Below are 15,990 nucleotides of genomic sequence, written 5' to 3'. Positions count from 1 at the left end.
TCTATTTGATTACCTATTCAACCAATTCTCAGTATTAATTCTTTATAATGAGATATTGACCTTGGAAGAGTCAATGGTGATTCTGGAAAAATAGGAAAAACAATTCTTAGTTCGGCCAGATGATAGAGACCGAAATATATCAGATTATTTATCTTCTTATAATTATATTTTATGAAGTTAAGTTATACTTGGATAAAATTTATTTAATTCTAATTTCATAAGGAGAAAATTTCATGTCAATTTGATCTATATTTAAAGAAATATTCGCATAGGAAGAAACAAAGGTCATGCTGGTGTTTTGTTGTATTGAAAAATCCGAATTTATGCCCAATGTTTTGTGTCACTTTTTGAGTTGATATATTAGGAAAAATATCTCACTTCTCCTTGGTTTGAGGGCTTATTTATACATCTATGTTATTTGGGCTTATTTCTACACCTATGATATTTGGTTCAAGCTGGGATCACTGCCTTTACTTCCCAGTTTGGGGGGAGAAGTAGAAGAAGTACAAGAAAGAGGTATTTTATTCCTTATGTTGTGGATAAGTTTATGTGACCAAAATATTCAAGAAAGGGGGAGCACAAAAGATGAAGCTTGTGCATCTAAGAAGAAATTTTTATATTGGATTATTTCATGGGTTCTTTTACAAACTTTATTATTTGGTTCGTGTTATATGTGTTGGAAGATGGTCGTCTTATAGACAGTTGCTGCTATTATGTGTATTTGGGGACATTATTATTGAAGAAGAGGTGGCCTCATATCATTATTTATTTTACCTCGTCAAAAAATATCACGGTTGGGAAACCATGATGGATGATACCCTATCAAAAAATGTCACGGTTGGGAAACCATGATGGAGGAACTTATCATTACATCTATGTTATTCTCCCCCTACCCCCCCCCCCCCCCCCCCCCCCCCCCCCCCCCCCCCCCCCCCCCCACCCCCCCCCTCCTGTAATGGCTTTTATGACTCCTACCACTTTAGAGTCATTGTCCTATGGAGGGACACGGTGGTGGACACTTCAGAGCAATGCTGATAGACACACTACCGATAGAAGACAGAGTGTGCCCTACATTCAACATTAGGACTGGAGTAGGAAGCAATGGCTTACCAGCTAGGAGTGATTTTTCCTCTCACTTATATTATGCCAACATGGCCTCATGGAAGGATGCAATAGTGTGAGGAGGAATGTTAGTAAATGAAGGCATATTGGAAGATGTGCCATTTTATACAAAAATATTCTATACATCATTTGCAGCAAGCTGGGAGTTCATGTTGTTCTCTCACCCCCAGCTTGAGGGGGAGTGTTGGAAGATAAGCTCAAGCCTACACGACCATGGAAGGCCCACATATCTAAGATTATTATAAAATGGGTCACACGACCAAGGAAGGCCCACAAAATGAGCTCAAGCCCATAAAAAGTAGGACCCACAATGATTACCATGATCTGGCATCCTTATCACAACAGTTGGAAGATCAAGAAGGACCCACAAAAGTATCTTATCTTATGGTCACGTCAAAGAAGAGTTTTAGTTTTAGTTATGTTTGTCTTTAAGTGTTAGAGTTTGTGTATAATTGGGACAATGGTAGTTTTATTGTAATTGGACTCTACTACCATCCTCTATTATAAATAGACGTTCATGTACTCTGATTACAACAAGTTATTGATGTCAATGAAGTATTTCACTTTTCCATAATTTCAACAACGGTCTTCCCTCTCGGTTCTGTTCAGCTTCCTAATGAATGCTGGAGTGGAAGTACAGACCTTAGTTGCTGTAGGATTACTGGCAGCAACATTGCCTCTCCACTGTTGGGGCTGTTCTGGCCAGACCAAAATTATTTTTTCCCCCTTGCCAAATTGGCTTACGTGCTTGAATCTTTTGCTTGGCTTCCAACGCTCTAGCCAAATTCATGGCTCTTGCTAGGTCTGTAGGGGTGAGGAGTTCCGCCTCTAATCAGAGTGACTCAATTAACCCTGCTATAAATAGACTAACATGCTGGTCCACCCGTACAACCTTACTTGCTCGAGCTAATTTTTCTTGGAATAATTTTTTGTATTATTCCTTACTTCCTATCTGTCTTAACAGCTCTAAATCTCCCAATGGGTTACTTTGAGCAGGTGGTCCAAACCGAATGGTGAACAACTCCTTAAATTCTTCCCAATCAAGCCTCGGCTTTTCCAATTCTAATTGATGTCCCCATAGCTGTGCTTCATCGAGCATGTGGAATGTGGCCAAACCCACCTTGTCTATTTCAGCCGTTCTTTGGTTGGAATTTTTTTTCACATAAGTAAAGCCAAATTAGGGGTCTTCAGACCCATTAAAAATAGGGAAATCCAGTTTAGTGAACCTGGGAACCGCCCCACCGCCCGGACTAAAATTTCCACCGTGTGCTGGGTGCTTTGTGCGTCCAACATACTATTCACCTTGTCTGTTCGAAGGGCCCTTCCCCCTTCCCTCGGGGTTGAATTTCTACCCGAAAATAATTCATACATCCAATTAGTTACTACTTGTAATTTTTGGGTTACCTCTTGAGAAACTCAGCTGTCTAGCAACGGTGCCAATCGTCCTTCACTTTCCTCTTGTCTTGCGTTAATCATCTCACTGAACTTGGCGAGCAATTCCTCATTGCTAGACGACTCCCCCATGTTTCCCTGATCTGATACCAAATTGTTATGGTCCCGGACCATGGACCTCGTGACTCGGTGAAAGGAGAAATCGTCTAGAAGTGTCGGGGTCAAACCAGAACGACCGGACTTGTCGGGGCGCCCTATGTTGGCGAGAGAAGATGGAAGAAGGAGAAGGAATAAGGAGATGAGATCAGGCTCGTCCAGGGGAGACCTGTACCCTTGGGTTCATCAAGGAGAACGCCGATCCTAGGTTTCTTTGGAGGAGAATGCCGATCTTTTTCTGAGTGAAATTCAACTTGCTTCATTCATTTCCGTGAGCCCTTTTAGAGGCTAATCATGCTAGGGAATCCGAATTACAAGTTTTACAAAAATGCCATCGCTGGCAATAACCTCTTACCACTTAACTAAACAAAGTAAAATTATAAATCCTAAAGTACTTGAATGTGTCTCCACCCATTGAGTTACCAATTCATCCGCATCGCCTCTGAATGACTCGTCCCACTATCAAGTCTACAACATAGAGGTGGTAGAGGAAGAGGTGGCAAGACATATGGTGAACGTAGAGGAAGCAGAGGTAGTGAATCCAACCCTAATTCCTATACCATCGGCCATCAAATAAAATGTAATTCTATGGTATGAATAATCACCTAGTTGAAAGGAGTTGGAGTTTACATGAAAAACCGGATTATTTTAAGGCCAATGAGGCTCCAAATGAAGTGTCAGTGATTCCTTAAAAGGGAAGAGACTTTCAAAGGATGGCTTTATTTTATTTTACAAGTTTAAGAATATGATGGCTGATCCTCAAAATGCTATTATAGCCAGTGTTTCCACTACAGGTGTGTTCTCCTTGGACTCAAATTCTAGTGGTAACTCTTTATCTGGGGTTATTGATTCTGGTACCTCTGAACACCTCATTGATCACATACGTAAGTTGTCAAATGTGTTACCATGTACTGTGAATTAGTTTGTATCCATTGCAGATGGTTCCCAAACCTAATTTTAAGGCACCGATACATCAACTTTGTCTCCATCTCTCTCACTTATTGATGTTTTATTTGTACCACAATTTCCACTTAGTCTTATATTTGTCAATTAATTAATGACATGACTTAATTTCTTTGTTAATTTTTTCCATCTCATTGTGTTTTTTAGAACATCAAGACGAAGAAGGTGATTGTTGGAGATTGTGAGATAGGAGGTCTTTATTTTATGGATCCTCCAAGTTAGTTAGTTGTAGTAGCTACAAGTACAGAGCCAAGCAAATGGCACAATAGGCCTGACCACCATTTTTTACCAAATTTGAAGTTATTATTTCCTTCTCTTAGTTCTCTTTTTAAATTATCATGTGACTTTAGTGAGCTTGCAATGTTAGGAATTAGATGCCATAATTCCAAACTAATGAGAGCAATAATAATAATTTCGGAAGAAAGGAAAAACACGCACAAAAAACAACAAAATTTATAAAGTTCGCCTCAAGGTGAGACTACGCCTTGTCTTTCGCCGCTGTAGTAGTGCACTATAAAGATAAAATAGTTTACAAAAGAAATCGTGCACATTTACAAGTATTTTCCCGAACCTCTCTTGGGCTACAAATCCAGCTCCTTCTCTGTGATGATAAACCCCTAATAGCGGTGCCCCTCAATTATAAAGAGAAAATTAGGCTGATCTGTATATTGACTCAGTGTAGGGCATCGATTAGGCTCCACAACTTAACCATCTCCCACTTGGAGACTAATCCATCATCAATATCTCCTCTATAGCGGCAACAACTTCTCAATTCTCAAAGAGAAGTATAACTGAAGTTGCACACAACTTTAGTTTCTCAATCATAACAGTCTTTGTCAACCTATCAATCAGATTCTACTTCCTTGAATCTTCTCAAGTGCTAAGATTCCATCCTCTAGAGCCAATCTAAAGAAGTGATAACACCCCTGTATGTGCTTTGTTTTGGCATGATAAATGGGATTCTTTGCTAAATGAATAGCACACTGAATGTCACAATACAACATATTCTTCCCATGCTTGAGACATAATTCTTCCCAGAAAGATTGCAACCATACCATTTCTTTGTTGGCTTCGGTCAAAGCAACATATTCTACCTCTGTAATGGAAAGAGCAACTATCTTCTGCAACTTAGATACCCAACTAACTGTTGTACCACCCAATGTGTATATATATCCAGTGGTACTCTTCCTGCCATCAATGTCTCCAACCATGTCAGCATCTACACAACCCTATAATCCCAAGTCTGACTTTTTGAAACATAAGGTTGAGTCTGTAGTGCCTCTTAAATGCCTGAGAATCCACTTCACTACTTCCCAATATTGCTTACCTGGATTACTCATATATTTGCTTACAACTCCCACTGCATGAGCTATGTCTGGTCTAGTACACACCATGGCATACCTGAGACTGCCAATAGCAGAAGCATAAGGCACATTGGCCATGTTGGCTCGCTCCTGATCTATAGAAGGTGATTGCTCCTTCGATCGCCTAAAGTAAGTAGCCAAAGGAGTACTTACTGGTTTTGCATCATTCATGTTGAATCTACTCAACACCTTCTTCACATATTCTTCTTGAGACAGTTTCTAGACATCAATGTCCTTAGTGATCCTCATCCCAAGGATTTGTTTTGCAACACCCAAATCATTCGTTGCAAACTTCTTGGACAACTCCCTTTTCAACTTTTCTATTTCCTATTAGCAAGCACCTGCTATCAACATGTAATCAACATATAGTAGTCAAATGATATTGGAATCATCAAGCTTATTCACATAACAACAAGGATCTGCCTGGCACCTCAAGAAATCATTACTAGTCATAAAGGTGTCAAAATTCTTATACCACTGCCCTGGAGTTTGTTTAAGACCATACAAGCTCTTTGAAGTTTGCACAACATTTTCTCCTTTCCATGTGCTTTAAAACCCTATGGCTGCATCATGTAAATTTCTCCCTCCAAATCACAATGAAGAAAGGTTGTCTTTACATCCAACTACTCCAAGTGCAAGTCTTCATTTTCCACTAGTCCAAGCACTGTTCTAATAGTAGTCAATTTCACTACTGGAGAGAAAATCTTAGTGTAGTCAATGCCTTCTTTCTGTTGAAATCCTTTTACCACCAGTCTTGCCTTGTAGCGCTTGCTACCATCATGTTTGTCTTGTATTCAGTACACCCATTTATTCAGCAAGGCCTTCTTTCCTTTTGGTAACTTGGTCAACTGCCATGTTTGAGAGGATAACAATGAATCCATCTCATCCTCCATGGCCAACTCCCACTTAGTTGATGTTAAGTTGTGGAGCCTAATTAATGTCCTATGCTGAGTGGGTCATGGTCCATGATATATTAACTGTTATTTCATCAAGGGAAGTTTAACAATTTCACTCTTGGAATGAAGTTGCCCTAATTTTCTCTTTATAATTGAGGGGCACCGCTATTGGGGTTTAATCATCTTATACCAAGGAGTATCTCAAGTTGTAGCTCAAGAGGTTTGAGAGAAACACCTGTAAGGGTGCAATTTCTCTTGTAAAGTATTTCATCTTCATAGTGGATTATTGTGGTGGTGGAAGACAAGACGTAGTCTCACCATGGGGTGAACCTATAAAAATCTTCTTATGATTTTTCGTGCTTGTTTTTCCCTTCTTCCGTGTTTATTATTATTGCTCTGGTTAGTTTGGAATTAAGGCAATTAATTCCTAACAAGTGGTATCAGAGCTTTGGTTCATGATTGAGTGCAATGGCCAGCGGAGAAGGATTGGCACAAGGGATCAACAAGTTTGATGGTATGGATTTTGCGTTCTGGAGGATACAAATCGTAGATTATCTGTACATTAAAAAACTACACACACCACTTCTAGATATGAAACCAGAAGGTATGAAAGATGATTAGTGGTATCTCTTCGATAGACAAGTGTTGGGAGTAGTCTAGTTAACACTATCGAAGAACATTGCTTACAATGTGGTGTCGGAGAAAACCATAGCAGAGATGATGAAGATTCTATCTGACATGTATGAGAAGCCTTCTAAAAATAATAAGGTACATCTCATGAAAAAAAATCCTCAATTTAAAGATGACAGAAAATACATTAGTTGCATCGCATTTGAATAGGTTTAGCACGATTGTGAATCAATTGACATTCGTTCAAATTAAATTTGATGATGAGGTTTATCCTATAATTCTTTTGGTGTCTCTGCCAAATTTTTGGGAGCCTATGAGGGCTGCGGTCAGCAACTCTATAGCAACGAGAAGTTGATCTTTAATGATGTTCGGGATACCATTCTCGTGGAGGACTATTGACTCTTGGGTGTTAGATTCAGGAACTTCTTTCCACACAACTGCACATCATGAAATCATGGAGAATGTTAAGGAATAGTCCCACATGGATTAGTGAGATAAAAGATCTTCAGTTTATTAGTTGGCATAAGAGGTTTCCTAAGTGGCTAGTCATTTTGGGAAGGGCCTTTGACCCAATTTAACATGGTATCAGAGCAACCACTCAACTTGTGGGCATTACACCCAAATTATCCATGTACCACACGTAAGGTCCTCCACCCAAATTATGCATCTGCCTACACGTGAGGGGGACTGTTAAGGAATAGTCCCACATGGATTAGTGAGATAAAAGATCTTGAGTTTATTAGTTGGCAGAAGAGGTTTCCTAAGTGGCTAGTCATTTTGGGATGGGCGTTCGACCCCATTTAACAAAGAATTATGATGCTAAAGATCACGGGAAGGTGTATCTTGCTGATGGAGAACCATTGGATATTGTCGGTATTGGTAATATTAGTTTGAGTATGTCAAACAGGACAGTGTGAGAAATTCACAAGGTGAGACATGTACCAAAACTGATGCATAATTTGATCTCAGTAGGGCAATTTGATGGTGAAGATTATATTGTGACTTTTAATGGAGCTACCTAGAAAGCCATGGTGTTTGCACGAGGAGTTAAAACTGGAACTCTTTACATCACTTGCAATTATAGAGACACAGTTGTAGTTGCTGATGCTGTTATTGATTCTGAATTGTGGCATTATAGGCCCAGGCACATGAGTGAGAAGGAAATGAAAGTGCTTTTGTCCAAAGGGAAGCTACCAGGGTTGAAAACTATAAATTATAGTTTGTGTGAAGGCTATATTTTTGGCAAGCAGAAAATGGTTAGCTTTTCTAAGGTTGGAAAGGAGCAAAAGACAACAAAATTGGCGTTAGTTCACACAAATGTGTGGGGGCCTTCAAATGTTACTTCCCTTGGTGGTTCTAACTACTATGTGACATTTATTGATGATGCAAGTAGAAAGGTATGGGTTTATTTCTTGAAAATGAAATATGATGCCTTTCATACCTTCAAGAGATAGAGAACAATGGTTGAGAATGAGATAGATTTGAAAGTGAAGTGCTTGCAGTTAGATAATGGGAGAGAATACGTAGATTATGATTTCAATCGGTACTATGCCGATAATGGAATCAAGAGGAAGAAGATCATTCCTGAAAAACCTCAGCAGAATGGTGTGGCTGAGAGGATGAACATAACTTTGAACGAGCATGAGATTACATGCGGGATTGCCAAAGATGTTCTAGTCTGAGGCAATTAGCATTGCTGCCTATTTGATCAATAGAGGTCCCTCAACACCATTGGATTGTAAAATACCAGAAGAGGTCTGGAGCGGAAAAGAAGTAAACCTTTCTTTCTTGAAAGTGTTTGGTTGTGTTTCTTATATTCATATTGATTTTGCTGCTAGAATTAAACTTGATGCCAAATCTAAATTATGTTTCTTTATTGGCTATGGTAGTACCGAGTTTGGTTATTGCTTCTGGTATGATCAAAATCATAAGGTTATCAGGAGCAAGGATGTGATCTTCAATTAAGGTGGCTTGTATAAGGACAGGTTGAGAACAGAGTCCAAGAGCACAAGTGATGAGCCAAGAAGTCTGAAGTGATTCATTTGAGAGGTCTTCCAGCTATTGAGATGGAGAATATTGCTCAGAAAGACCAGGAGAACATACCCCCAAAAGTAAATTAGAACATTTTTGTGACTAAACTGGGGAGATCTGCTAGAACTAGTAGACTACCACAAAGGTACTCCCTTGCACTTAATTATATTTTGTTGACTGATAAAGGTGAACCTGAGATTTATGAGGAAGTTGTGCAAGTTGATGAAGCAACCAAGTGGGAGTTGGGCATGAGGGATGAGATGGATTCATTGTTATCCAATTAGACATGGCAATTGACTAAGCTACCAAAAGAAAAGAAGGCCATGCAGAATAAGTGCTTGTACTGAATAAAAGATCAACATGATGGCAGAAATCGATACAAGGCAAAACTGGTGGTAAAGGGCTTTCAACAAAAGGAAGGTATCGACTACACAAAAATTTTCTCTCCAATAGTAAAATTGACTACTATTAAAACAATGCTTGGACTAGTGGCAAATGAAGACTTGCACTTAGATGTAAAGACAACTTTTCTTCATGGTGACTTGGAGGAAGAAATATACATGATGCAGGCATAGGTTTCAAAGCAAAAGGAAAGGAGAAAATGGAGTGCAAATTTCAAAAGAGCTTGTATGGTGTTAAACAAGCTCCAAGACAATGGTATAAGAAGTTTGATACCTTTATGAGTGAGTAGTAATGGTTTCTTGAGGTGCCAGACAGATCATTACTGTTATGTGAAAAAGTTTGATGACTCCTACATCATTCTACTGCTATATGTTGATGACATGTTGATAGAAAATGTTTGAAAACGCGAAATAGATAATTTGAAAAGGGAGTTGTCGAAGAAGTTTGCAATGGAGGATTTGGGTGCTGAAAAACAACTCCTTGGGATGGGGATTACTAGACATACTGATGTCATGAAATTGTCACAAGAAGAATATGTGAAGAAGGTGTTGAGCAGATTCAACATGAATGATGCAAAACCAGTGAGTTCTCCTTTGGCTAGTCACTTTAGGCTATCTAAGCAGTAGTCACCTTCTAAAAAGTAGGTGTGAGCCAACATGGCCAATGTGCCTTATGCTTCTGCTATTGGACGTCTCATATATGTCATTGTGTGTACTAGACCAGACATAGCTCATGCAATGGGAGTTGTGAATAAATATATGAGTAGTCCGGGTAAACAACAATGGGAAGCAGTGAAGTGGATGATTATCAGGTATTTGAGAGGCACTGCAAACTCTACCTTATGTTTCAAAAAGTCAGACTTGGGATTATGTAGTTATGTAGATGTTGACATGGCTAGAGACATTGATGGCAAGAAGAGTACCATTGGATATGTATACACATTAGGTGGTACAATAGTTAGTTGGGTCTCTAAGTTGCAGAAGATAATTGCTCTTTCCACTACAGAGGTAGAATATGTTGTCGTGACTGAAGCCAGCAAAGAGATCATTTGGTTGTACTCTTTCCGGAAAGAATTAGGACTCAAGCATTGGGAAGAATGTGTTGTATTGTAACAGTCAGAGTGCTATTCATTTAGCAAAGAATCTTGTTTATCATGCTAGATTAAAGCACATATAGGTGCATTATCCCTTCATCAGATCGGCTTTGGAGGATGGAGTCTTAGCTCTTGAGAAGATTCAAGGAAGTCAGAATCCAACAGATATGTTGACAAATACTGTTACGATCGAGAAACTGAAGTTGTGTTCAACTTCAAGTGGATTTCTCTTGGAGGATTGAGAAGCTATTGCTTCTGCAGAGGAGATATTGATGATGGATTAGTCTCCAAGTGGAAGATTGTTAAGTTGTGGAGCCTAATTAACGCCCTACGCTGAGTTGGTTGCGGTCCAAGATATATTAACTGTTATTTCATTAAGGGAAATTTGAAAATTTCACTCTTATAACGTGGTTGCCCTAATTTTCTCTTTATAATTGAGGGGCACTGCTATTACGGTTTAATCATCTTATACCGAAGAATATCTCAAGTTGCAACCTGAGAGGTTAAAGACAAACACCTGTAAACACCTGTTAGTGTGCACTTTCTCTTGTAATGTATTTCATCTTCATAGTGGATTACTACAACGGCTAAAGATAGGATGTAGTCTCACCTTGAGGTGAACCTGTATAAATCTTATTGTGCTTTTTCGTGCTTGCTTTTCTTTTCTTTAGTGTTTATTATTATTGCTCTCATTAGTCTGGAATTATGACATGTAATTCCTAACAATTAATTCATAAATTTGCTCGGCTTCCTCATAACTCTCTAGTTCACCTTTATCAGTCAATAAAATATAATTCAGTGCAGGGGAGTACCTCTGCATTGGTCTGCTAGTTCTGGTAGATCTCTTGAGTTCAGTCATAGGAATGTCCTGATTTACTTCTGGGGGTATGTTTTCCTGGTCTTCCCTAGTGATATTCTCCATATCAATAACTGGATGATCTCTAATCTGAATCACTTTAGACTTCTTGGCTTCATCACTTGTGCTCCCAGACTATGTTCTCAACTTGTCTTTATACATGGCACCTTCATTGCAGATCACATCCTTGCTCCTAATAACCTTACGACTTTGGTCATCCTAAAAGTGATAACCAAATTCGGTACCACCATAGCCAATAAATAAACATATCTTAGATTTAACATCAATTTTATTTCTAACAACAGAATTAATATGAATATAAGAAACACAACCAAAAAATTTCAAGAAAGAAAAGTTTACCTCTTTGCTGCTCCAGACCTCTTCTAGTATTTTGCAATCTAATGGTGTTGAGGGACCTCTGTTGATTAAATAAACAGAGGTGTTAATAGCCTTAGACCAAAACATATTTGGCAATCCCGCATGTAATCTCATGTTCTTAGTACACTTATTCAAAGTTTTGCTCATCCTCTCAGCCACACCATTTTGTTGAGGTTTTCCAGGAATGGACTACTTTATATTGATTCCATTATCAACACAGTACCATTTGAAATCATCATCTATGTATTCTCCCCCATTATCTGATTGCAGATACTTCACTTTCAAATTTGTCTCTTTCTCAACCATTGCTCTCCATCTCTTAAGGTATCAAAGACATCAGATTTTTTTTTAGGAAATAAATGCATACCTTTTTGCTTGCATCATCAATAAATATCACATAGTAGTTAGAACCACTAAGGGAAGTAACAGTTGAAGGCCCCCACATATCTGTGTGAACCAACTCCAATTTTGTTGTTTTTTGCTCCTTTCCAGCCTTAGAAAAGCTAACCCTATTATGCCTACTGAAAATACAACCTTTACACAAACTATTGTTTACAGTTTTCAACCTTAATAGCTTCCCTTTGGATTGAAGCACTTTTATTCTCTTCTCACTCTTGTGACTGAGCCTATAATGTCACAAATTAGAATCAGTAACAGCATCGGTGTTGAATTTATGGAAAAGTGAAATACTTCATTGACATTAATAACTTGTTGTTATCAGAGTACATGAACCTCTATTTATAATAGAGGAAGGTAGTAGAGTCCAATTACAATAAAAATACCCTTGTCCCAATTAAACCCAAACTCTAAAACTTAAAGATAAATCCTAACATAATTCAATAACTCCATATAGATAAAAGACAAACATAACTAAAACTAAAACTCTTCTTTGACATGACCATAAGATAAGATACTTTTGTGAGTGCTTCTTGATCTTCTAACTGATGTGATAAGGATGCCAGCTCATGGTAATCATTGTGGGTCCTACTTCTTATGGGGTTGGGCCCATCTTGTGGGCCTTCCTTGGTCGTGTGGCCCATCTTATAATAATCTTTGATATGTGGGCCTTCCTGGTATGGCCGATTTCGGATCAACCACCAAACGATTTCTTCCAGCGTGGGGAGGAAGGGATTCAGCCTTGAAGGAGGCTCGACCTTGGACCTCAAAGGAAGAATCCGACCTAGACCTCTGAGGGAGAATCTGACCTGTTTAACTCTTAATTTTCTCAATACTTACTTTCTGCATTCATCTCACGTCCCTATATAGGGAGTTAGGAAAAACATGCCAAAGGCCATAAGTTCTAAAAATTACAAATAAACCCCTAATGTTAAACAAATTAAAAATAAACCTCTAATGAATAGAAATTGCAAATAAACCCCTAATGAATAGAAATTTCAAATAAACCCCAGTCCATAACATTACTCCCCTCCTGGACAACGAGCTAGTCCTCAAGCTCGAATGTAGAATGGCCTGTCAGTACAAAAGTAGAGCAACCTAGCAAAGTAGCAATTTTTTTTTTTACCATCCTAAACTCATCACCCTCTCAGAGCTCAGACAAATATCATCGTCAACATTGACAAAATTTTGAGGATAATTATACTGTGAAAATATGCTCGGTCTTGTCAACTAAATCATGTGCCCGTATTGCATGGGGGCCACATATGGATCTCCTAGATTCATCTGATCTTGCATAGATAAGGAGAAGAGCTTCAACGACATCTCGGACAGAAATTATGCGCCGGATGTTGTGTTTCTGCCCATACTCCAAAGCGGCACTTGCGGCTGCTTTTTTTTTTTTTGGCAAGGCAGTACCAGTTCCCAGTTGTTCTGCAGTATACTTTATCTGATCAGCAAGTCTTTCCATCTGAATATGAAGGTGCAATGAGGCTCTTTATAAGAGCGCATGTATGAGACAAATGCCTTGACTCCTTTCTCTATAAACCCACTAGTAAAGTAACATATGTATCAAAATATGTCCCACAACCATTCTCCAACAGCCTGTCTAAGAGACCAGCAACAATGGTAGAACCTCTCGCCTTTCCTGTGGAAAGATAGCCATCAATGTGGTCTTCTTCAAGAAAGTCTTGATCCTTCTGCAAGCCTTTCAGCAAAACACCATAGGGTCCGTCTATTACTGAAGTATAAGTCACTAGATCTGGAATCAACCCTTTCCTTTGCATTACTTTAAATAGAAGCTCGGCCTCCATGGCGTTGGCTTCTTGACATAATCCATAGATGAGTGAGCTATAAGTGTGAAGGTTTGGTAGGCAATCGTGCTTCATCATCTCATCAACCACTTTAAATGCAAGACTGGTGGCCCCACTCTTACACAACCCATCAATCAAATTTGTATAGGTTACAACAGTGGGGAACAACCCCTGTTCTGCAATTTCTCTACAGAGCTTTTCTGCTTCTGGTAACCTGTTCTGTGTGCAAAATCCATTAAATATCACATTATATGTACGCACATTAGGTTTACAACCAATCTACTTGATCTTGTCCAACAACGATAGTGCCAAGCTCATCACCTCCCTCTTGCAACATCCATCTATTAGGGCAGTATAACTGACCTTATGTGGATTTAATCCACATACTGCCATTTTATTGAACAAATCTAAAGCCACAACCAACGTACCCATTTTGAAGAATCCACAAATCAGTTCTGTAAATGTCCACTCATCCGGTTCACATCCATTCTCTTGCATGAAATTCAGCAATCTCATTGCATTGTTCAGATTTCCCAATTTGCAATATCCATTCATCAAAGTAACCACACTATCTTGTAACATCTTGTGAAACAAGCCAATAGCAATTTCAAAGTAATCCACTCTAAACAAACCAGGGATCAAACCAGTGTGAGTTTGAACGTTAGGACAAACACATCTTTTTCTCATGTCAATGAGCAGATCACATGTTCCGTGAGACGACCAGCCTCACAGAGAGATGTGAGAGGAAGTGTATAGGTAGAAATCATTGGACCAAGGCCCTTCTCCACCATTTCCTTGATGAGTTCCAGTGCTTCATCAACTGTCCCAACATTGCAAAGACCATGAATCAAACACGAATAAGTAACAGAGTTGGGCTGAGAACCTGCCTCGACCATTCTGTAAAAAACCAGAGAAGCCGAAATGAAGCTGCCATTTTGACAATGCCTCGCGATTGTGTGAACGAGGTTGCTCCACTGGATTGCTGAGAAGGAGATGGGAACTGATAGCTGTTGGACGGAAGCCAATTCCCCCCAAAAATTTTGTCTGAGCCACGCTCACCCAATTTGGAAGTTGGGTTCCCTCGGTGCTATCGAGAGGGAAATTGCTATTGGGAGGTGATGGTCGGAAGTCACCTCCCATCGGACAAGTTTCTGACGGCGCTTCCTCATTTTTTGGTGGACTCTTGTTGTTGCTGGTGCTTGTAGATTGTCAGAGACAGAGGAGGGAGGGTTGAATTGATTCGCCGTGACTAAGGCAGATGGGAATACTTCTGTCTGCTGTGTGGGAAGAGGTGCTGCTGGCCGTGAGAAGGGGATTTGGGAGGTGGAACCCAAATCAGCCTGTATCGATGGGATTTGGGCAGAAATGTCTTATGATTTCCCAAAATATGGGTCCCCGCCTTTTGATTTCGGGAGTTTGGAAAGCTTTTCCGAGTCTGCGATCCTTCGGACTAGAAGCGTCCGTTGTGCAGGAAGAGTTATGGCTTCCCGTGAGACAGGGGTGGGGAAAACCCCTCTGGTGTGCATGATTTTGGGTCGCCGCCACCTGGTGTCAAAATTTAGGGGAGCTTTTTCGTGACCAAGAGCTCCTGAATGGGCATTTTGGGCGACGAAGGTTGTGCTGGGCACAGAGGAGCCCTAGGTGGGGGCGGGGTTTGATGGCGCAGAAGTGGTGGGGTTGGGGCCGGGCGGAAATGGTGGTGCTTGGCCAGAAGAATGGAACTGCCTGGCGGCGTCTGACCACGACGCATTTCCTCATCAAGTAGCCATTTGATCCACTGTAATATGTCCTTCACGGTGTACATGTCCGTCTTGATTTCCTCCATGGCCTGATGTTGTTTCTCCATAACTGGACATTGTTCCACCAAATGTTGATGCAAATCCTCCCAAGAAAATGAATCGCCATGGTTGGTCCGCTCTGATACCAAGCTGGTATGGCCCATTTTGGATCAAACACCGGACGATTTCTTCCAGCGTGGGGAGAAGGGATTGAGCCTTCAAGGAGGCTCGACCTTGGACCTCAAAGGGAGAATCTAACCTATTTAACTCTTAATTTTCTCAATACTTACTTTCTTCATTCATCTCACGTCCCTATATAGGGAGTTAGGGAAAATATGCCAAAGGCCATAAGTTCTACAAATTACAAATAAACCCCTAATGAATAGAAATTGCAAATAAACCCCTAATAAATAGAAATTGAAAATAAACCCCTAATGAGTCCATAACACTTCTTTGGTCGTGTGGGGTTGAGGTTATCTTTTAACACTCCCCCTCAAGCTGGGGGTGAGAGAACAACATGAACTCCCAACTTGCTGCAAATGATGTATAGAATATTTTTGTATAAAATGGCACATCTTCCAATATACCTTCCTCTTCCAACATTCTCCCTCATGCTGTTGCGTTCTTCCATGAGGCCCTACTGGCATAATATAATTGAGAGTAAAAATCACTCCTAGCTGGTAATCGATTGCTTCATACTCTAGTCCTTACGCTAGATGTAG

At 39.8% G+C, this 15,990-nt stretch overlaps 1 protein-coding gene across 1 annotated transcript; it reads right to left on the bottom strand.

Moving 5' to 3' along the window:
• Window positions 1-12,877: 12,877 nt before the first annotated feature.
• Window positions 12,878-14,386, bottom strand: LOC137959547 (pentatricopeptide repeat-containing protein At1g09900-like). Its single transcript, XM_068806913.1, has 4 exons — window positions 14,195-14,386; window positions 13,854-14,072; window positions 13,230-13,709; window positions 12,878-13,147 (listed from the first exon to the last, which is right to left on the bottom strand). The coding sequence occupies exons 1-4, from the start codon at window positions 14,384-14,386 to the stop codon at window positions 12,878-12,880; spliced, it is 1,161 nt and encodes a 386-aa protein (XP_068663014.1).
• Between the last annotated feature and the right edge of the window lie 1,604 nt (window positions 14,387-15,990).

Source organism: Aristolochia californica, unplaced genomic scaffold (genome assembly GCF_029961685.1).
Source record: "Aristolochia californica isolate CCGP_79_NKW_82.1479 unplaced genomic scaffold, dmAriCali1.0.hap1 SCAF_3, whole genome shotgun sequence".
NCBI classification, from domain to species: Eukaryota; Viridiplantae; Streptophyta; class Magnoliopsida; order Piperales; family Aristolochiaceae; genus Aristolochia; species Aristolochia californica.
This window is presented reverse-complemented; position numbering and strand designations above follow the sequence as displayed.